At 36.7% G+C, this 24581-nt stretch overlaps 1 protein-coding gene across 2 annotated transcripts in view; it reads left to right on the plus strand.

The window, feature by feature from the left end:
- Positions 1 to 24581, plus strand: part of LOC139138318 (mucolipin-3-like) — a 40526-nt gene that overhangs the window by 8630 nt on the left and 7315 nt on the right. For both annotated transcript variants that reach the window (XM_070706646.1, XM_070706645.1), the window contains exons 4-9: positions 319 to 472; positions 20899 to 21001; positions 21460 to 21541; positions 23124 to 23226; positions 23434 to 23549; positions 24097 to 24246. In XM_070706646.1, the coding sequence (XP_070562747.1) occupies positions 319 to 472; positions 20899 to 21001; positions 21460 to 21541; positions 23124 to 23226; positions 23434 to 23549; positions 24097 to 24246 (708 nt within the window). The remainder of the gene's footprint in view (positions 1 to 318; positions 473 to 20898; positions 21002 to 21459; positions 21542 to 23123; positions 23227 to 23433; positions 23550 to 24096; positions 24247 to 24581) is intronic.

Here is a 24581-nt window from a genome sequence, read left to right on the forward strand (position 1 = left end):
ACACAGACAGACAGACAGACAGACAGACAGACAGACAGACAGACAGACAGACACACAGACAGACAGACATTGCTGCGACATATGCTCACGTGTGTAAACACGTGAGCAAAAAATTAAAAGAGCAACAATGTTAGCCTTCATGAGAGTCCTTGTACCAGATTCACCTAGCTGTAGTATTTATATATTTTTCAAAATGTGCTTGAAAAAGACAAAACCCACCGGGCTTAACATTTCAATACATTCTTAACTTTTGTATGCCTCTGTTGGTGAGTTGTTTAGATCACAGTGTTCAACCGTCAATTTTTGCTTCCCACACAGTATGTAACTATCGAAGACATAGCCATAGGTCATTATCACCATATAGGCAATTCGTCCAGTGAGTACCTACCAAACATGGAGGTCTGTGTGACAGAGTACAAAGCTCTCAGGTTGGAAGGTAAAAATTACACTTTTGACCAAGATGAAAAGAAATGTAAGTACAGATGTTGATAGTGAAATTGTTGTTTAATCTTAACCAACTCAACCAGATATAATTTGATACAAATTTGTATGTTGCGGTGTTATCCACAAGAGGATGAAGGGGTGGGCGAACCTGAGAATCTTTCGTGAAAGTTATTTTGACAACAAATATTCTTCTAAAATTACAGCTTATTGTTGTGCATCTATTTCTGTAAGTCATGCAGTTATATTGTACAATCACCTTCAGTATGATAAGACACAATGTAGAATAATAATGATGTGTCATCCAATAGCTCAGCCTAGTCATTTGACCTTTGACCCCACTATAATTTTGCTGAAGTATGATTTGTTCAATGCACAGGTTTTCATTCTATACACTTAAAGCGCAGTGGTCGTCGCACTGCTTGTGCGCGATTTTTTTTGTTGATAAACATAAATGTTTGTAAACATAAGTCTTCTCAACTTCAATCGGAGTGAGATTGGAGCGGTCCCTCACTTTGTTAACGCCTTTGTAAGACTCAACATCATGCAATAGTAAAATATTCAGATCAAAAAACGATTTCAGTGGTGTATTTCTATCTATAAACTCATGTAAGGCTACGAACATTGAGACACTACACTCGGCACAGTGAACCAATGGGTTTTTATCGCGTGCACGGATATAAGAGAATCCAGTCCCCTAATGTACCGGTCCCGCGACGACTTGGCCCACGACCCACCGTTGATCACCATTTATTACTTCTTCTAGTAATACGTGTCAAGAAATAGTCAAATGACACGACACAATAGACAAAACAAGCGGGTTTTCGCGGCATTTGGCAGGAAAATTGCACGGCTACACATAGGGACGTATTGAGAGATCCTGTGCATGGTGCACACAAGCTAGTGTACTACTAAGCTACGCAACTTCGTTGTTGTACCTCCTGATTGCCGGGTAGGTCTGAATCCTCTTTCAAATGAGATAACCCCCACATAACAAGAAGACTTATGAAAGGTCCTTCGCTTGACTTGATACCTGTACTCGGAATTCTCGTTTGCACCCCACAACAGGGTAAACTTTGTAGTGGAGTTGGATTCTCCACAGCCGAGTGTAGCGCACCATGTACCCGGTTCTCTTGACACCGAAGTTCATGCAGACCACGGAACAGATGCTTCTTGCTGCCGCGGGCATTGATCTGCGGTAGATTTCTGTAACTTGCGTTTTAGCTCATATTTGGTTTTATATATATATACCAAAAAGAGCTTATATGATGAGTCTGAGTGGCGTCCGTATGTCTGTATATTTGTGGGTATGTGCGGATGTATGTCCGTCACACGCAAAGGCTCCCATACCGCCAAAGCTACCGTCTCAGTATTTAGTGTACAGGTAGATGTAGGGGTTGAGATGTGAATTTGTTCAAATGAACACATCAGTGTCAAAAATGTGCAAATGAGGTAAGAAAAAGGGAAATTCTGCAAATGTTCATGAGTGGTCGCATGCCAATGGCTGAAACAGGATACTCCACTGACCTGTAGTCATTTCCTGTCATTGTTTATGAACTGTTACATATTAACAGACCTGCTCAAACTAAGGGACTGACCATTAGATCTTGGGAGGGGTTGGTCACAATGAAATTGTGAACATTTTTTTTACTACAGTAAATTTCTAAAAAAATTTCTAAAAAAAAATTTTTCCAAATGCGAAAAGCTGTGCTAATATTTTTTACTAAGTAAATTTTCAGTTTTATATAATTTTTAGCTCACATTTGGTATACCAATGTGAGGTAATCGTATAAGCTGAATCAGTTCATTTGCATCCCATTTGCATGTCTGTATGTATGTATGTATGTACGTATGTATGTATGTATGTATGTATGTATGTCCGTCCACATCAAAAACAGCTAAACGGCAGAACCTACTGTCTTAGTATTTGGTGTACAGGTGCACCTAGGGGTGGAGATGTGAATTTGTTCAAATGAACTTGTCAGTGTCAAAAATATGCAAATGAGGGGGAAAAAAAGGAAAAACCCTGCAAATTGCTAAAACTCTGTAACCGTTGGTCAAATAGGGTTGAAACTTGGTGTGCAGGTTCCTTTAGTATTCTAAAGCAGGTGTGTAAAATTTAGGATGAAATTTGCATGTTCCTATTTTTCAGTTAATTTTTCAGTTTTTAGTAAAAAATGTTTAACTCTGAAACCATTCATCTGATTGCTCTGAAAGTTGGTATACATGTTCCTCAGGATGACATCAGTCAAGTGTATACAAATTGAATTGAAATTTTTATATTTGTAATTTTGGGGCAATTTTCCGAATTTTTGGTCAAAATTTTTTTTATTCAAGAATAACTAATCTGATAGCTTTGATATTTGGTATACAGGTTACTAAGGTTGATCCAAATCAGTTTGATGAATATCGTGAAGATATCTTGAATTTTATATTTTTGCTGAATTTTTTGGTTATTTTTCTCATTTTAAGTAAAATTTCTTCTTCTCTGAAACCGCTAGCCCAATTGCTCTCAAATTTGGATTGGATGTTTGCAAGGGTGTTACCCTTCTAATTGTCGAAATTACGACAAAATTGGAAATATAACTGTTTTGGGGCAATTTTGTTATTTTTGGTCAAAAAATCGTAAAAAATATTTTCATTTTAAAGCCCCTGGACAGACGGCTTTTACATCTGGTGTACAGATGTCCAGGGATGACAATAGTTAGATATGTGGAAATTGTCGTGAAATATACAAATTTGTATTTTTAAGACAATTTTGTCATATGGTCAAGAAAACTTGTTCTCAAAATTACTTGTCTGATAGCTTTGTTATTTGGTTCAAAAGTCCCGAGGGATGTTATTAGATAAAGTTTCTGCTCAAAGTGTTGTGAAACCCCCAAATATTTATATTTTAGGTAATTTTCTTTTGTGACCTTAAATGACCTACACCAACCAAGGATTTGTTGTGAGACAGTTTCGAAGGCTATGAACATAATTTTGTCTTGTTTAATATTAATTTGTAGTAAAATTTGATCCTGAAAACAGAGCTGAGGTAAATTTTTTCATTGCGAATCAAATTTTGCAACTTTCGCATGTAAGACATACAAGAACTGATGAGAAATTTGGATCCAGGATAATTCCAGATGTCATAATTCCTCCCACAGTGGAAGGAATTTCACTATCTGTAACTGATTTAAGTGCTGTTTACATTTGAATGATAGCACTCATAGTATTAATTAAAACATCGGCAAAGTTGTAAATATACTGCCAGCTGGTCTTATGTAAACATGATCAAGGGATGGAACATTTGATATTCAGGAGGGGGTAGGGGATAGAAGATTGATGAGGTAGCATTCCTTTTTAAAAGATCCCTTTTATATTTTTAGCTCCCATATTAGCATATATGCAAATGGGAGGTATTCGTATAAGATGGGAAAATGGTTGTCTGTATGTATGTATGTATGTATGTATGTATGTATGTATGTATGTATGTATGTATGTATGTATGTATGTATGTATGTATGTATGTATGTATGTATGTATGTATGTATGTCCGTCCTTATCAAAAACACAAAAACCGCAATACCTACCGTCTTCATATTTGGTACAAAGGGGCATCCTAGGTTGGAGATGTGAATTTGTTCAAATCAAAATGTTTGGATCAAAAATATGCAAATGAGGTACAAAAATGTGAAAATCCATTGAGCTGCTGCAACTCAGGAACCAGCGGGCAGAATGTGTTGATATTTTGTGCATAGGTAGGTAGCACCAATCGTTTACAAAAATGTTAATTTTTACAGGGATATCTTTAATTTTTGTATTTTTAAGATTTTTTTTTTCATTTATGGTTGAACAACTGTGCTCTTCAAAAATACATGTTGAATAATAAAAGGTTTAGAATTGTTATACCTTCTTGCCAGTGGGATTGCTCTTTGTTAACTATTTGTGGGTAAATTACATGGAGAGTGTACTTCTAAAAGGGAAGAAATAAGCAAAGGAAAAAGAAGTTTAAATTTATTTTCTTGATCAATTATTTTTTAACTGCGTCATTTCTGCTTATGCAAGTTCAGCCTATGTTCTATTGCGTAATTGCTGTTACAATGATAGTGTAGGACCCTATTGTTACATGGTGAAACGATACATGTAAGGAGGGAATAGTAACAATTAATGTAATAGCCAATTTGCCAGCGTACGCACCATTGTCTAAAACAAAGATCGACGACGAGACGAGTGTGTCAAAGTCGACTGATGAATCCGGATTTTTTCCTGCCGCTGGCGCATACTTTACGATTGAGGAGGTAAGCTAATCTGTATGTCTATTAATAGCTGTTTTCGAATGTATGGTCTATCATATTTGTACATTTAGAAGTGGTGGATTGTAATTTGTGAATGATTATTGTGGCCCGTTTATACGGGTACTTGCTGAATCTCTGTTGTTTGTGCGGCTAGCGGCTGTCGGCATTGCCGTGTCAAGATGTTTCTAAATGACAAAGCGGATTACTTGTTGTGAGGTTACGTCTAGTGAACTGTGTAGCATGTATTTCGATGTGAATTTGAATTGGATTTAAGTCAAAACGGCATGTCGATTATTGATGTCAGACTGACGTCTGTTATAAACCCTAGCGAGTAGCGTTGAATGTCTGTCTGTTCAGTTGGGAGGCGTTTGTGGTACTAGCTATACGTCTATCGTCGGTAAACTCGCTTTTGAAGTAGCGTGATTTTCATCAGTAAATGTCCCGAAATGACGGGGCGGATTACTTGTTGTGAGGTTATTTTGAGATTACGTCCAATCCGCATGTCGACCATTTTCGTCTTGATGTCAGACTGATTCTGTGTGATTTTCATCAGTAAAGTCGCTTTTGAAAGGGCCGGTGTGATTTTCATTTTAGTGTTTACTCACGGTGCGGTCATCCGCGCAACATTACCTCTACAATCAGCCTGATATCACGAATATCTCGATTATATTTTAGTAGATTTTTTAACTGATGTTTCGCAGTTTGAATCCTCCTAAACTTAGCAATTTTCGATTGAGTAAGAAATACTGGCCGAGACCAGCAACTAAGAACACGACGATTCAATTTCGCTGCTGCGACGGGCGGTCGGCGTTGTCCTGATGACAACAAAGCCAATGCATTTATACATGTGCTTATGTACACGTGTGACGTCAAAACTCTCGCGAGAATAGGGTGTTTGGTGCAATCTGCAGCTGAAGTAAATCCGGAAGTACATGTAGTTGTAGCGGGTGATTGAGCTACCGGTCGAGGTCGGCGAACGACAAAAACGAACCAGTGTTTTTCTCTTGTTTTTCTACTTTGTCTAGATAAAAAAATATTGTTGCCTTTATTAATCAAGGTACTCTTTCGCCACTTCGGTTTTCAAGTTTCGATGCTCGCGACTGCGCAATATAAATAGAGTGCATATGATTAGGACGAAGTGTTTATGTGTCGATGTCGCGTCGTTGAATATCGGCACAAGTCAGTCGTGTGTAGTCGATCGGTACCACCTAGCTCGCACGTACGTGTATTGTACCCGGGTATTGTAGCACCAGTTTGTGGCATCAGTTCATGCAATGAAAGTACATGCCTTGTGTGTCTGTAATAATGTAATGGAGGGTTCGAAATTCGTTTGTTTTTTTTTGGGGGGGGTATGTAGCTGTTGTTGGTAAATTCTTTCATTATCAAGTTTGGTGTGAACAAGTTAAGTTTATTGTTTCATTTACGGTCCCCGAGGGACCGTGTTTCATTCTCCAAATTTGTGTGAAAAGATGGTTGTTCTTGATCTGACAAAGTTTAGTATTTTCCCTAAGTGTGTACTAGTGATGAAAAAATATATTAAATATGACATGTCTTTGTCTGAAAAAAGCAGTCGCCCATCTGGTTAACACATTGGTGGATGGAGGGATAGCCTGTGATTGTTCCCAAGGACCAACTTAGGTAGTCTGTTGATGCTGGCAATTTCGAACCCTGTAATTAAATTAATCTAATCCGTTATTGAAATCTTATCTTCTTTTGGGATCTTGATTGTAATTTAAAGGCCTCTTTGGTGAGTCTGTGAGGATTATGGAGGTGTGATAGTCTGTTGTTTTCCATTAAAATTGTAATCTTGTGGATAAATTTTCTGCCGAGACAATCTTGCACCAATGGAAGCCCTGAAAAGGTTATCTGCCAACAAAAAGGTTTGCTGTATATGCTGCTCTCATTGTGTAATGCGTTGTGTGTTGGGGGGGGGGGGGGGGGGGGGGGGCAAGGTCTTGGTGACTACTCAATAATTGTGATGTGATGCATTGCATGTTATATCTTTTGAGGTGTTCTGAATCAATAAACACCTCTTTTATTGAGAAAAGTCACATTTGGAGGGTGCTTGTAAATATTTCTTTTACCCAAAGTCCCATACAACAGTTTTCACCAAAAATATAATGTATCCATATCAGTCAGTAAATATTTTTGTAAATTAAAGTTTGTTCTCTAACTTAGGTTGGATAAATACAGCATGCCAAAGAGAAAATATTGGCGCAAATCAGCTGTGAAAAAACAAGTAAGTGTATACCAAATACTGCTCAGGGGTGAGCAAATGGACTTGGGATCATCAGTTTTAAGTGTAGTCAGGTGGTAATGCTTTGAGATATAAATAATCCGTGTGTCTCAACAGCATGGTATTTTCTCTGCATTCTTTGGCATGTGATCAGATTTTGATAATGGCTGGAAACATAAAATAAGCGTAAATCGAGACTGCTACCATGGTGAATGTTAATCAAGATTGAGTCACATTATTTCAAGGTGATATGAAATAACATAAATATGACGCTTAAATTTTAAATATGCCTATTAAACTAATCACAGTTTTTTGTTTCTTCTGCAGCCTGGTCCTGGCAGGAGCCGTGCTGATGATCAGCTTACGTCAGTTGACAATCCTGGTTTGGGTGGTTCCAGTGAGGCAAAACACCCAGTATCATGTGATATATCTGTCGACAGTGATCGATACAATAAGATTTTGCTACCATGTGATAGTATTCTATGCGAAAGTACCTTAAGCAACTTACACTCAAGCAACCTATTCATAAATGAACCATCCATAAGACACTCAAGCAACCTATTCATAAGTGAACCATCCATAAGCAACCTTTACAGCAAAGAATGTCATGTACCACAAAGCAGTGCACAAATACAGTCCAACAGTAGTATACTGCCTACAGATCCTTTTTTACTGCAAAGTAAAACTATTCAGACTCAGAAAAGCAACTGTCAGAAGCTTGAATGGGAAAGTTACACTATAGGCCATGTTATCCAAGCTAGTATTCATCAAGGAAGTCCTGTCTTTCATGCATCTTCAAGAGGTAAACAATGCACTTGTAATGCCCTAGTATACTTATGTGTATCTCAAGACAAGCATTCATTAACATCTGAGGACTTCAATCACATTTTACATATTGGTGACAGTTTGTACAGAGAAAAAGTCAGTTACCTGCAGGCCAGCAATAAATTTTAGTCAGACATTCTAAAGTTTGATGAATTACCTAATGTTGTACACATGAAGTATTTGCAGTACAATATAAAGAAACGCAAGCAGTATTTGGGTTGTTAGATCATTTCACAAATATAGGTGTACCAGACTGTTTACAATTCAAGGATGCTTTACCTGAAGCTTTCAATTCTTGTGACACGTTGTTATTAATGACAGGTGGCTATTGTATGGCTCTTTCCAAACACCACAGTGACAAATATTGTGTATTTGATTCACATTGTCGTAACTCAATGGCTTGCAACACATTGATGGCTCAAGTATTTTAATTTTCTTTGACACACAACATACTCTGATTATTTGTATTATTTGTTTAATAATTTGGGTTGGAATAAAATGACAGCATACGAATTTCAAAAAGTTGTTATTCATTCTAAACCTTCCGCACATCAGGCTCAACAGCAAACATGACATGCATCGATAACTTATGGTTAATTATTTTAATTTTCAGACACAACAACTATCTTCTAAAAAGAATACACAAAGGCTTGACAGCTATGAAGGTAACATGAATAGTACTGTGTCATCTGTACCTAAAAAGGTTTCAAGTAAACAGCATGCAAGAGAATATAAACAGAAAAGAAGACAAAACCACACAATTTTGGCTATTGAACGACAAAAAGATAAATTAAGGAAAGCTCTGAAGAGGCAAAATAGAGAGTTCAAAGAGAGAGAAAAGTTGAAACTGCGGTCACATATAACTGAATTGCGACAAAATCCAGAATTTAAAGAGAGAGAAAAAATAAAACTGCGGTCACATATAACTGAACTGAGACAGAATCCAGAATTCAAAGACAGAGAAAAAATAAAACTGAGGTCACATATAACTGAACTGAGACAGAATCCAGAATTCAAAGAGAGAGAAAAAATAAAACTGAGGTCACATATAACTGAACTGAGACAGAATCCAGAATTCAAAGACAGAGAAAAATCAAAACTACGATCACATATTATTAAACTGAGACAAAATCCAGAATTCAAAGAGAGGGAGAAAGCGAAACTACGGTCACATATAACTGAACTGAGACAAAATCCAGAATTCAAAGATAGAGAAAAAATGAAACTTCGGTCACGTTTAACTAAACTGCGACAAAATCCAGTGTTCAAAGAGCGAGAAAAACGGAAACTACAGTCATATATAACTGAACTGCGACAAAATCCAGAATTCAAAGAGAAAGAAAAACTGAAATTGCGATCACACATGAAAAATTTGCGTCAAAATCCTAACTTCAGACAGCTAGAAAAGGATAGGCTTAAAATAAACATTCAAAATTTGCGAAAGAATTCCACTTTTAGGCTGAAAGAGAAGTTAAATGCAAAATTCTACATAAGGTCTCTTCGCAAATGTCCTGAATATAAAAATGCTGAGAGGCTACAGCAACGAATTTACAAAAGCTCCCGAAGGAAGAGTATTGTTTTCAAACAGAAAGAGAAACATGTTAAACAAAAAGCACTACACATAGAGCCCCCTAGAAACAAAGAAAGATCTGTTATTGCAAACAGTAGTGAAAAAGAAGACTGTTCAGAAATTACTGAATTGAATACAAGCTTGCTGGACAACAGCACAGGGCTACAAAATAGAGAGATTGATAATTTTAATCAACATCTGCATAAAAAGAAATTGAAACGCCCTCATGGTGAATTATTGCAAGACTGCATTGATAGTTTCCAGAAAGATACAGCTCAAGGACCTATTTATGTTTGTTCATCATGTCATCAAACATGGTTCAGAAAGTCTGTCATTCAGGCCGCCAATTTAGCCACACATTCTGCCACTGCATCTCACTATCTGACTGGCTATATCTCTGTTAACAATACAGAATGGGTTTGTAATACATGCTGTAGATCCATATCTGCTGGCAAAGTCCCAAAACTGTCTTTAGCTAACCGAATGAATTTTCCCGATATACCATCAGAATTACAGTTACACCAATTAGAGGAACGGTTAATTGCTTTGAGAATTCCTTTCATGCATTTGTGCAACTTGCCCCGTGGAGGTCAAAGATCATTATCTGGTCCGGTGGTGAATATCCCACTAGATATAAACCCTACTGTCAATATGCTACCAAGAATGCTTTATGAATCTGCAACTATACCAGTCAAACTGAAACGGAAGTTGTCAAATACACGATGTAAATTTACTGAAAATATCAGACCCAACAAAGTGATGCAAGCATTAGTGTGGCTTATGGAAAATAGCAATCTATACCAATATTCAGGTATCCAAATCGATGATTCATGGTTCCAGAAAATCAATGATAATACAGATACTGACATGGCAGCCTTCATTGAGAATACAGACAGTGCATCCCAACCGTCAGTTGAATCTGATTCTGACACTGATTCTACCGGTAGTGATACATTCAGTGAGGTTGATCCTAAAGAGGGTGCTGTTGCTAATATGGATACTTTACTTGATGATACTAATATCTCTAATCAATTGTTAACATTCGCACCTGGCGAGGGACAAAGACCTTTAAGCTTATTTGCTGATAAAGATGCAGAATACTTAGCTTTTCCTACCATATTCTGTGGACAACGTCGACTCATTGATACAGAAAATAACTCTAATGTATATTACAGTGACATATGTAAATGGGAAGTTCGTAATGTGGACAGACGCGTTGCTAATTGTGTACCAAATATATTTTTTAAACTGAAGAAGTTACAATTGAAACAAATCAGTGATAAAGTACACCTTGCATTAAGGCGTTGTAAAACTGAGGGTAAAAATTACAAAGTCGCTGATATATTAAACCCTGATAAAGTGACAGAATTATTAAGACTTGATGACGGTTTTATATATTCAAAGATCTGCGTAATTCACCACCTTACTTGGAAAAAAGGAAGAAGGATGTCTTTGCTATGATTAGACAACTTGGTTTACCGACATGGTTCTGTTCCCTCTCAAGTGCTGATACTAGATGGATTGACCTTCACCGCATACTAGGCCTTCTTGTTGATGGTAAACACTATACTGATGATGATCTGAAAGCAATGGATTGGGCTACAAAGACAAGGTTACTGCAATCAGACCCTGTCACTTGTGCTCGGTTCTTTGACCACAGAATAAATGTATTCATAAACACTATACTCAAAAGTCCACATGAACCAATAGGCAAACTTACTGATTACTTCTACAGAGTTGAATTCCAACAAAGAGGTTCTCCACATATTCATATGTTGATGTGGATTGAGAATGCACCAAACTATCAGCAAAACACACCTGCAGAAGTGACCACTTTCATTGACAAATATGTCTCATGTTCTTCCAATGTACCAGCTGAAATAAGTGAACTACTTAACCTGCAAACTCATAAACACTCAAAATCATGCAGAGAAAAAGGTAAACCCATATGTCGTTTTGGCTATCCAATGCCTCCAATGTCAAAGACAATGATTCTCACACCATAAGATGATGATGATACAGTTGACAAAAAGAAATACAAGGAATATATGACAACATCAAAGAAAAACTAGATCATATGAAAGAAGGAAAATCTGTAACATTTGCCAACTTTTTGTCCAGTGAATTACATATTAGTTATGAAGAATACATTCTAGCTATTCGCAGTTCTCTACAAAGAGTCACAATATTCCTGAAACGAGACCCTTGTGACTTGCATGTCAATGCTTACATGAAACCATTATTACCAGCATGGGGTGCCAATCATGATCTTCAGTTTGTGTTAGATCCATATGCATGTGCGATGTACATTGTATCATACATAAGTAAGTCACAAGGAGGTATGAGTGCTTTACTTGACCAAGCATGCAAAGAAGCCAGACGAGGTAATATGGAACTCAAGGCACAAGTCAGACACATTGGCAATAAATTCTTTAACAATGTTGAAATCAGTGCACAGGAGGCTGCTTACATTATACTACAAATGCCACCAACTAAAGCCACAAGACAGGTTGTATTCATTAATACATCACCTCCACATGAAAGAACATTTCTACTGAAAAGTAAAGCTGCCCTTGAAAACACACCTGGTGATTCCACTGACATAGAAAGTGATAATCTCATCAAACGTTATGCTAGAAGACCAAAAGCATTGGAAAATTGGTGCCTTGCAGATTATGCATCCAAACTGAAAGTAAAATATCCAAAAAATAGCACAAGTCACCAACCAGATGTCAATGATGACAATCCAGATATTCTCAGTGAATCAGACTCTGAAATGACAACAAATATCACACCGGATAAATCCAAGATAAATATCAATCTCAGAAATGGAATTACCATACAAGAGCTAAAAACTCATCGTGTAATACGCTATGTCAACTACAATAAAAAGTTTGACAATGAAAATTACTGTCGAGAAAAATTATTATTGTATGTGCCATGGAGAAATGAAACTGTAGATTTACTGTGTGACTGTGACACATTTCAAGATGCCTATGAACTAAGTAAGCATATTATTGCAAATAATGCAGTAGATTATGAACACTATACAGAGGAGTTAGAGCAAGCAAAGCAAGCTGCTAAACAGAATGATATCGAAGATACTGATGTATTTGATCAGATTGCACCAAATGCACAGCAGACAGAAAATGATGATTTACAGACAGGTTCCACACCAAGTGATCACTACATATACTTTGATCCTGACAAACCTGAACATGCCATATATGATATAGGTATTGATGTAGGTATAAGGACAACCGATACAACCAGTGATGACAATAATACTGTACCTGGGCGTATCCCTGATGACCAATATTATGCACTGGTGAGATCTTTAAACTTCAAGCAGAAAGAAATATTCCATCATGTTCTAAAATCAGTCAAGACGAACAAAGATCCTTTACGTATATTTATCACAGGGGGTGCTGGTACAGGAAAATCTGTTGTAATAAAAGCAATTTATCAAGCTTTACATCGATATCTGTGTTCAACTGCTGGAGAGAATCCTAATGACTGTAGATTGTTGTTGTGTGCACCCACAGGAAAAGCAGCATATAATATCAATGGAAGTACAATACATTCAGCATTCAAAGTACCAGCGAATCAAGGTTACAAATACAAACCACTAGACAGCGACCAACTGAACACACTAAGAGCTAAATATCGAAACCTATCAGTTGTTATCATAGATGAAATAAGCATGGTTGGACATCAACTCTTCAATTTCATTAATTTGCGCCTTCAACAAATTAAAGGGAACAATCTGTTATTTGGTGGTGTTTCATTGATAACTGTTGGTGACTTGTATCAACTAAAGCCTGTCATGGATGGCTGGATATTCAGTAACTTAACAAGAGAGTATGGACCACTAGCAACAAACTTGTGGCAGGAGTATTTCACTATGCATGAACTAACTCAAATCATGAGACAAAAGGACGATTTACAATTTGCACAACTTCTCAATCGACTCAGAGAAGGAAACCACACAGATCAAGACATAGCTGAGTTGGAGCAACATTCTATCGATCCAAGTATCAAACATACAATAAATCAGCTCTCCATTTGTACACTACCAATGAAAAGGTACTAGCAAATAACACTGAGGTATTTGAAAATGCTACTACATGCAAACTTAAGATCCCTGCAATGGATACAGTTATAGGTGACGTGTCACAAAAAATAAAAGCACAAATCCTGAAAACGATCCCCAAAGATTCATCCAAAACATGTGGTTTGTTATCAGAAGCACCTATAGCTATCGGACTCAGATATGATATCACTGCTAATATTGATGTTGAAGATGGCATGACCAATGGCGCAAGTTGCACAGTACAAAAAATAGACCAAAGAATGACAAATACATCCAACAACAGACCAAGTATAATATGGGTTGAGTTCGATGACAAACACATTGGTCTTTTAAGGAGACAAAAATACAGGCACTTATATCAAGATAATATGAACAAAGAGTGGACGCCAGTATTTGATATTAAACGTCAGTTTCCTGTTATTAGATACCAGAAACATGTCTCAGTGATGAGAATTCAATTCCCTCTGAAACAGTCTGCTGCAAAAACAATTCACAAATCTCAAGGTGCTACAGTAGATGAGGTCATAATCAACATAGCTGGAAGAAAAACTGACCATATACATTATGTTGCTATAAGCAGAGTACGTCAATTAATTGGCCTTCATATTCTTGACCTCAATAAAACTAAAATATCAATATCTGAGGCAGTTAGGAATGAAATGGCCAGGCTACGTCAATATGCGCAACTTCAACTGTGCTTCATACCGTTGTATGATCTACCTAAGGATTACTGCAAAGTAGTATTTCTAAATACTAGATCATTACATAAACATTTTGCTGATTTACAAAGTGAATATAACATTCTTGCAGCTGATATCATTGGTACCGCTGAATCAAGATTAACAGCCGATGACAATGATGAAACTTATACTCTCCCCAACTACAGCTTATTCAGAAATGACCAAGTCATTGAATCCAATATCACTAGACCCTACCATGGACTTGTCCTGTACATAAGGCAAACATACCAAGTACTTCGTGTTCATTACTATACAACTGTAGAGCTTGAATTCATATATGCAAACTTATTAACAGTGCAGCATCAACATATACAACTCGTTGTACTCTATAAGTCTCCTCGTTGTAGCCTACAATCATTTCAAGAGCAGGTTTCACAAACTCTTCTTCCACATATCAACTTAACAATACCACTTATTATCACAGGTGATTTTAACTTTGACATCTTTTCTGACACTAATACTACTTTCCTTAATTTATGATGACAACCTTTAAATGCCAGCAACTAATAACTGAAGAGACCACTGATAACCATTCAGCTTTAAATCTGATTTTTGCTAATCAGTCAAACATTACATCTGGTACAATAGAAAATTCCTGGTCAGACCACAAAGGAGTATATGCAGTTATACCAGCTGATCAACCAAATGAACAAAATACTAAAGAAGCCAACATACTGTGAATGCACTAATTAAAGCAAATCCAGTCACTTATTGCAGGGACCTCCTTATTATTCACGGCCATGTTGGTAACCTTACAGGAAACTCTTCAACTAGACAAAATATACTGAGAATGATATTGTTGAAATGTCATATTAATTATATAAATAGAAATGGAATGTTGCCAGCTGACAAATTAATACTCTTTCTCCCAAATCATAGTTATTTCTGTGGTTTGTCTGTGGCGCCTGGTAGAAAGATGAATAATATATTTGCATGCATTTGCCAGACCGTTCTAAGAGTTACTCCTTCCGTATGAATTCATCTCCAGTGATTATAATAGGGAAAAATCATAATCAAGTATGCTTTGTAGTGTTACTGTATATTAAGATAGAGATATATTACCCGTGATTTTGTAGTGGGCACATGAGGAGACGTAACGTATGTCAATGAAATACAGGCAAAAGATAGAAAAGGAAGTGTTTATGGTTGTTTGACCTGCCAGGAAAAATTGTACATGTCAGTAACTATTGAAAATGTTAAATTTTTTTTATACACTATAATTCTGTTTTCATACTTCTAAAACTGTCTTTTGTACTGTTACATTTTTAAAAAGTGTGTTTAAAAGTCTCTTATCACTGATTGATGTGGATTAGACCCTATGGAAATAAATTTTTGTTGTTATTTTATTATTATTATTATTATTATTATTATTATTATTATATACATGTGAACAGGTGTATAAATTTTGTGAACTACGTAAAATTGTGAATGATCATAGGGGTGCAAAAATGGCATCCTTGAAATGATTATTCCTCAAGGTGACTTTGCACACAACATTGATTACATTTTAATGAAGCGGTAACACAATCGCGCTGTGGTCACTGATGCCACAGACGCTACTATGGTCATCTGTGGATCTCGGCGCCCAATGATCTGAACCTTCTCAGATTGAGCGCCGGCTATATACTGGTATTTGGTCCAAAGATATTCACATGTACTGGTGACTTGTTGATTAACGAGGATGCAGAATTGGGCGTCTGCTCAATTCTTGTCAACATCCCACTACAAAATTGGACAGCACCCACTGGTTACAGCACTCAGGAAATGGCATACGCACCTGGCATTTCTACCTTGGTACATGTGTTTGGAAAAAACACATCATACACAACATCTGGGCATCATCTTACATGTAAGTATATTCTCAATTAGTATATTCTCAATTAGAACTGCCTTCCAACTCATAACGTCCTCACACTTAAATGTTTGCAACCTCTTTATACTTGTTATATTTTACAATTTTTTTGACTAGTTGTATGTGACTTTTAGGTATATTGCCATCAAACTGATTGCTTTTGTAGTTTCATGGTTCTGTTGAATTATTAGACTTTCTGTTCATATGATGGTATTTTGAAGACTTGCTTCGCAATGTCACTCAACATACTCTCTTCAATCACGGTCCCTACTTCACATTTGTGTCTACATGCAGGTGTGTGTTTATGTATGAAAACTTTTGGTCATACTGGCCTATACGATTTATTGTTGTTTAATTTCATTTTTTTTGCCAGTAACTATATTCATATACAACTGTCTGGCATTCCAGCCTAACTTAATATAATACAGTATTTGTTAACAGCGTTTGTGATTCTTTTCCTTCATGCTTTAATATTTGAAAAAGGCACATACAATAAACAAATTAGTAAAAACATGTCCTGTTATTTTCATTATAAATCAACATACAAATTTTCTAAGTAACTAATTTAGCCATTTAGGCTTGTCTTGTAAGTTATTAACGTTTTTCCCCAACATTATTTCAATTCAGGATATGAAAAGGACACATATGGTCAGGTGAAACAATGCTATGAAGAACTATGACAATGGCAGATTTGTCTGGCCAGGCTAAAGTCACTCTACGAACTCCACTCTTCATGATACCAATTTAAATACCAGATAAGTTATCATGGTATACACTGTAAGGACATCACCAACTTGTAGGAGGATCACTTCTTGATAAAACGCTATCATGACAGCAATGATGGTAAGTGACACAATGTTGACCTTTGATGGAGTCATTCCAATTTAAGATATCAATATCAGTGGCCATAGTCTGAACTTTTCCAAAATTACAAATATTGTAACATTGCCATCACATTTGTATACAATTTAATAATTAACATTAATACATATTGTTTCAGATGTGATATTTTTTACACCAGTTCCTGGAAGTGACCATCATCGTTATTATGGAATCTGCAAGTTTATGTAGTCAAGTCTGTCATATTAAAGTACAATTTTAAAAAAAGTCTTCACTCAATTACTGTTTATGCAATCAGAATGTGATGAATCTTTTGTCGATTTAAGGCGACTTTTGCCGTTTGGTCACGCAGTCAATAAAATCACTTATTACAGTACTTTGAAAGTGTCACTGTGTGTTTAGAGATGCTCTAAAATAGCTGTATTTTGCTCTAAAATTGCTGTACTTTGCTCTAAAATTGCTGTATTTCATTCTAAAATCAAAATTCTCATCTGCCATTTCAGGACAAAGAAAAGTGGTAAACGTTTTTAACAACCTGTTGGATGACACAGATGCTGCTTCACATTGGATAACAGCTTCAATGTATGTTTTAGCTGGGCTAAAACGGATTCATCTGTGCTCAACTCAGACTTGTGATCAGCATAGACGTATGTCAAAAATATGTAAGACCCTCCTTCCTATCATTATAGCAATAGATAGGAATCCAGCTGTTAGTGCCAGATCAAGAATACATGTGTGCACATACATGTTCCTCTCATAGAACCAGCTTTTTTCCCCAAATACTGAAAATGTATTCATACAGAATATCTATACAGCTCCAGATGAAACCTGTTTAAAAACATTTCCAGTGTCTTTCAACTATGATACAAGCCTTTTTCATTCTTAACCTATTATGATTACTTTGTTGGTCTGCACCTAGGTTTACACAATTTTACATGTTATTTCAATGCTCTCTTTGACAGCATTTCACCAATGCCAAGGGAGGATTACCCAAGCTGAGTTGTTATAGGTCCTATAGCTTCTGTAACTAGATTGCAATCGACCATAAGGCATATTTCTCGCAAACAGAGGAAAATCTCCTACTGTAACACTGGCACAAGTTCAGGACCTCAAAATTATATGCCTTGCATTATACTGACTCATTTGCATTTTGGCACTTATATCAAGGTCCCATGCAAAAATAATCATCTCAATACATATCAGTAACACCAGACAATTAAGTTTGAAGCCCTGACAATGTGCATGTGTCACCTCTCACAGTGTTGCCTTAGATTTGAAGTTAATAACATGAAAATTTTCCCTTGAATAAACTGTAAGAGATGACACCTGAATTCCACTTTATATTTCATCTACAAACAAATCATGTTTCACCATTCTAATCTTTGATACTGGGATATTATTATCATTTCAGATTACTTTCTGCAAGAAGAGTTGGTCCCCACAATCACAATCTGGTGTAGTTTTTACATTGCACCTCAATGATGCTGTTCAGTCAACGACATACACAGTTTTCCACAAGCAAGCAAGATTCTTCTCATCACCATCTCAACTAGGCAACATGAGCAACACAGAGCAGCAATTGCAAAAAGAACTGTCTAATGTCTGTAATGACAAACTTCACCAAGATGTTAGAGTGAAGGTTACAAAAGCTTAAAATTTAGTCACACCATTGGTGAAGATTCACCCTTCGGTTTGAAAATGAATTGTGTAACACTTTGTTCCCAAAGATTCCATTCACTCAATCAGGTACAAAATTTTCCCCAAGCAAGCAAAGATTCTCCTATGCCATCTCAAAAAAACATGTACAATATAGAACAACTATTTAAATGTCGATGGCATGTAATACCACCACTGACATTACAAAAGTTGGCAACAAAATCTGTTTGTGTGTTTTATGAGGATCAAGTCTGTGTTTCTGGCACCAAGCAGTACAGTGTTAAAGTTGCACATAAAAGTGACAGTGAGAGATAGGTCATACCACTTAGTGCAGAATATTGTGTTAAGTTTGAAAATTATTTTTTTCTGACTTTTAAAACTATTTATTTACACCCTACTTGATTTGAAACTTTTCATTTTTCTTTTTAAGTGATCGATAACTTACTGATCACCGTTTGGTGAAGAGATACAAAGTTTCATTTCTGTCATTGTCAACTGTATTTTTCATTAAATACTATATTCTCAAATTTTCTCTATTTCTTTATGTGTGTACAATGCATGTATATATGTCTGTCCATGTCAAAAACTTGACCAACTTCCACACACTTCACCTCACCAACCATCCAGCTACTGACTAATTGCTGGGTCATCCATTTATTTTTGCCAAAATTTTAGTCCCAACCTAACCCATACACCACACCACCTATCATACACAACACCACAATCCCTAATGGTTGACCTAGATGAGGATATGTGCATAGTCCGTCTGCTGGTTTTGGACCAGATTTTTCCATCATCATCACCATAAAGTCAAATAATATTCATTTCCAATTGTAGACATAATTTTTTGGCATTCCATCAATGAACTACAAGCTACATAAATTCTGGGTGGAACTCCAACTCTCAATGTACATTACCCTATCACCTAACACAAACATCCCAGTCAAACCACTCTGATGAAGCTCACTTTTAAGTAGTGGTTCACCAAGCATCCTATAGTATAGTGTAGTTGCTACTGTTTTTCTGACTCAGATCCGCTGCATGGTGTAGAACTCATGAGGCACCCGCACACAAACCAAGCATTGCTTACAAATTTCTCACTGCCTTGACACTCTTGTTACCACCCATATGGGAGCGACAGTGTCATTGACGCTATTTTTTCCTACATGTACTCTTTTTCCCCACTCTCCCACCTTTTCTTTTTGTCAAGCTTCTCTGGCTAATTTTTTGTTGACATTGCTTATGTATGTAGGATCTGCTTGTCCCATTGCTATAGAAGTTGATATGCATGTTCCTAAAGATGACCTCCAGTACCTAAGTTGCAGACCTTATTTGCTTTTGTCATTCTTGTTTTTCTGGTTGATCTTTGGTACCCATACTGGTAATATGTACCAATTCTGATAAAATGTGAGCGACACCGTATAATTGCGGTATTTTTTTAGTTTGACGCTGTCTGAGGATACAATTTGTACATCCATATCACTAGCGCAAGTAAGATTGCGTGCTGTAACCACTTACGGCCCAGTGATTTATATTGCTGATAGATTTCATGAAATGTTGCAGATCATCTGTTGACAAGCTGAGAAGGTGTTTGCAAAAAATGTGGTGAAATTTCAATATTTGTGTTTTTAGGACAATTTTTGCCCTTTTTTGATCAAAACATCAATTTCTCTGTAGCAGTATGTCAAACTTCTGTCATTCTTGTTGTTTTTCTGGTTGTACTGTGCAGAAATTATTGTCATAACATCAACGTAGAATTTTCCTGCACTGAACAGATAGAAACAACATTTATTGTTGATCTTTGGTACCCATACTGGTATGTACCAATTCTGATCAAATGTGAGCGACACCGTATAATTGCGGTATTTTTGTCAATTGTACTCCTGTTGGGCCTCTTGAAATGAAAGTTCTCGTCCTTGCTAGCGATGTCGTAGACTAGAGCCCGGTCATTGATAGTCTGTTGGCAAATACACGCGTACGGGTAAGTGTTTAGCTCCATGGCTCGAGCGATAACAGCAGCCAAGCCCCATTCAACTGATTCAAGAAAATCATGATCAAATGTGATCTCAATCCAGCGTGTAATTACTGTTCAATATTCAGCAGATATTTAACTTAGATTAATTGACCTTTTATTGCGTGTTAGATTTGGTAAGTTGGTATGCTTGTGACAGATCGGCCGCCATTTTAACAAGTGACAATATCGCAAACGTAATAATCAACCTGTAACCTCGTGCGGCATTCTCGGATATGTTTTCAACAGGGGGGACCCCCTCAGGAGCATGCGCAGCGCGATGACCACTGCGCTTTAACTAACCTGCTGACTTTTTGTTTGTAATTTTGAACCTTTTATTCTGTGTTTTCATTTCAGCATGTGCAAACTTTACGGTTAGAAGGAATATCAGCATGTCAGACCTAAATGAAACAATCTACGATTTTCTCCCTGCAAACAATTTAACCATTACATGGAGAAAGTAAGTATTTATAGATATTCATGCAATGTGTAGTGTCACTTGTCGAGCCAAAACTTTATCAGAAATTAATCTATTTATATTTTTCATCAGTCACTTCTTTGTGTTCAGGACATTCCTTGCAGATTTTCTCACCATGTCACAAAATAAAATGCAAATCAAAATTCAATTGACAGTATAATAAATTTCCTATGTCCATATTGTTGTAGCCATACATGTATGTGCATGGCAGCCACTTCAGATAGTCTGGGCTGTCTATCCAGTGTTCATTAAATGAAAATCTAATTTCTGTAGTCAGTGGTTGGATCAGATTCGGTAGAGAACTTCTGAAAATAAACTGTTCTTTATAAACTGATGCGAGAGTAACATCACAGGTGTAAAATTGCGGATAGATATGGAAATCAGGAGTACAGAACATCAAGATACAAATGTTTAGAAACATTTTAAAAATTGTCTTACAGGTTTATATCTTTGACGGTAAAATTTACGATGAAAGCATTTCACATTGCCAACCCACCGGATGTCTATCTCTTTGATTTTGTGGTGAGTATACAATGTACTTTAACAACCAATCCATTCAAAAACATGTAGATACTTAAACAATAACATTGGACAATACACACTGTCAAATACAGGCTGTGATGACAAGTTCAACATGGCATTTGAACATGACTTTTAGGAGCAGAACATAGACCCTGATTTGTTATTGGCAGCATTTGGCTTTAGCAAGCACTCAATGGATACCTATGCTATCGTCACATGTTCTGTTTGTGTGTTTTTGTGTGATGTATGTGCAGGAGATTATTTCATACTTCAATAAAAAAATTCAAGGATGTTTGTCACTAATTTTTCTCACATTCCTGGCCGCTGGGAGTGCAGGATCGACAGTGTGGGAAAAATCGATCCCACACTCTCAGAAACCGTCCCACACTCTGCAGTAAATATAACACGAGGGATGATAAACAGTCTGTTTTGTTCCACGCGCAAAATGTTATCCAATGGCACGACGAGTAACACACAGACCAGAACTACAAAGTAAGCAGGTCAAAGTACAGTGGCAGACGACAGACTTGTCACGATTTTGGATAATGTTGTACATGTCCAATGTGAGTTTAACGCATTTTGTGGTCATGTGAGAAAAAGAATCTCACACACCAAGGACCTGGGATCAGATTTCTCACACTCGTTGGGGATATTTTGTCTCACACTCGCCTGCGGCTCGTGTGAGACAAAATATCCCCAACTCATGTGAGAAATCTGATTCCAGGTCCTTGGGGGTGTGAGATTCTATTAGTTACACCGACTGGTTTTTCACATCTTTGTTATCATAGCAAGGATGTTTGTTTGATAATCCCAATATAGGTCACAACTTTTCTTCATTTCAGTGTAGCTTGGACATAACAGAGATCACAGTCATTAAACAGTAACTTCCCCTATGAAAGCTGGATCATCGTAAATCTATGCTAATGTAAAAAAGCCACGCTACTGATCGAGCGTGCCGTGTTTGGTCCTAGAATCCCATAATTTTGCCATGTTTCAGGCATTCATTGTCATTGAATCTTGCACATGATGTCCGTGAATATATAGCGATTAAACTTGAGTCGAAAACAAATTGAAAAAATGGTCCGTTTTTTTGTTGGAGAGTGCATACATGTATGTTTCAAAAGGTATTCCCTGTACGACCATTTGACCCCTCTTTGCCTATGTCATCAAAGTGCCCATCATAATTATTCGAATTTCTCATGTAGTCAAAGCAATGCTATGAGAATTTGAAAACTCCCTCCAAGTGTATGCAAATGGCTGCGTCATCAGTAATCCCCCTATTGTGTGCCCACGGTCCTACAACTTCCCGTTTAAGGCCAACAGCACAGCACTGTCAATTTAATCTGGTATGCATACCCAGATCTGATAGCAATGATCAAAACCTTGGATTAAAACTAAATGCAAAACAGACTCAAAAAACAATAATCTACAAAAGCTTTATATTAGCAAAGGGGTGCTTTTTGATCCTACTTCCTCGATTCTGATGTCCATGTACCCTTGTAAAGTACTAAAAACAAGCAACAAAGTTTCTATTAGTAAAGATATTTCACGATGCTTTTTTGTGCTTTTTTGTATTCGATAGATTTCATATGTAAATACACATCATACAGGCAAAGTCACCATCAGTCTTGATGGTACAGCAAGACTAGATGGGGATAGTGAAGGCAGCTACGTTGCCAAGAAAGGTGAGTCAGTGTTCTCTTTCTGGAAGGTTCTACATACTACAATCTGAATAAAATGTTGTATCTCAGCAGTATTCCATATGCTAATAACTCCTCTACAAAATGACTTCCTTATCCAGGCTTTGCTTGAAAGTCTCAATATCAGACCTTGTTAACAGTTTATTTTGATTTTGCTGTGGGCTTTACTGCCTTTCTCGTTTTCTTCCACAGATGAAAATCTCAAGTGGATTGGTCTGATCGTCTTCGATGTCGTAATCATCATTGTGTGTCTGTTTTCCATAATTCTCTGTAGCAGGTCCCTCATCAAGGCCAGAATGTTGAAAAATGTGAGTCAGATCAACATGAGATCATACACAGCAATATGAAAATCATTGCAGTTCCATCCTTATGTGTATTGTGTTTCTTACTGGAGTATTGTATAGGTTTTCCAAGCATATTGAACAGCCACAAGTAAGATTGTTGGTTGTATACCTTTTGCATCCTATATCAGGAGAATTCTTGATGTACATGTGTACATTTTGGGAGCTTGTGTTTGTGTTGTTTACCATTTGTACAACAGCAAATCAAGTAATGCATGGTCTGGAATCATTTTTATGGCTCTTATCTTTTTTCAAATTTTGTCTGAAAATTATTTGGCTTTTAAAGCAATTATGCTGTGATTTATTACAATTACCACATGGTCCACTAAGATTAGCATGTAATTCATCGATAAAGACTCTACTTCATCCATTGGTATCGTGCTATTAATGTGCTAGGGTGCCGTACACTTACATGTAGATTGTCTCATTTATCACCTCATTCATTCTCCATGACAATTTCATTTGTTTTACTTGTTCTCTCACTCTCGTTTCCATGGCACCGTTCTCTATCCAGGTGACGGTCAAGTTTTTCCGTAACTGCTACAACACTGAGCTCTCATCCCATGACAAGTGGAAATTTGTGAATTTTTGGTATGTGACCATAGTTGTCAGCGACATCCTTGTCATAATTGGTTCAATATTGAAAATACAGTTAGAAAACAAGGTAAGAACATTCCACAAATGTCACAAAACTTGTGATTGTATGTTTTAAACTCTGAAGGGATATCAATTCTCCAACATATGACAAAGATTTTTTTTTCAATTTTACCCTCCATGAGGCAATTTTGATCAGAAGAGTCTGTTCAAATACACATGTTAGCGTGAAATTTCTTTTCTTTCCTGATAAAATTTCAGTGGTTGCAATTAAAATTCATTGAACGTATCTGGTGCCTTCAAATCAAGGGAATAAGAAACCCCATTCCCCGAGTGATAGTCTAGCCATACTAAGCATAGTGCCCAGTACAGTTTTAGTTTTAGTTTGAGAATTCATTCAGAAAG

This window comes from Ptychodera flava, chromosome 8 (genome assembly GCF_041260155.1).
Source record: "Ptychodera flava strain L36383 chromosome 8, AS_Pfla_20210202, whole genome shotgun sequence".
NCBI lineage: Eukaryota > Metazoa > Hemichordata > Enteropneusta > Ptychoderidae > Ptychodera > Ptychodera flava.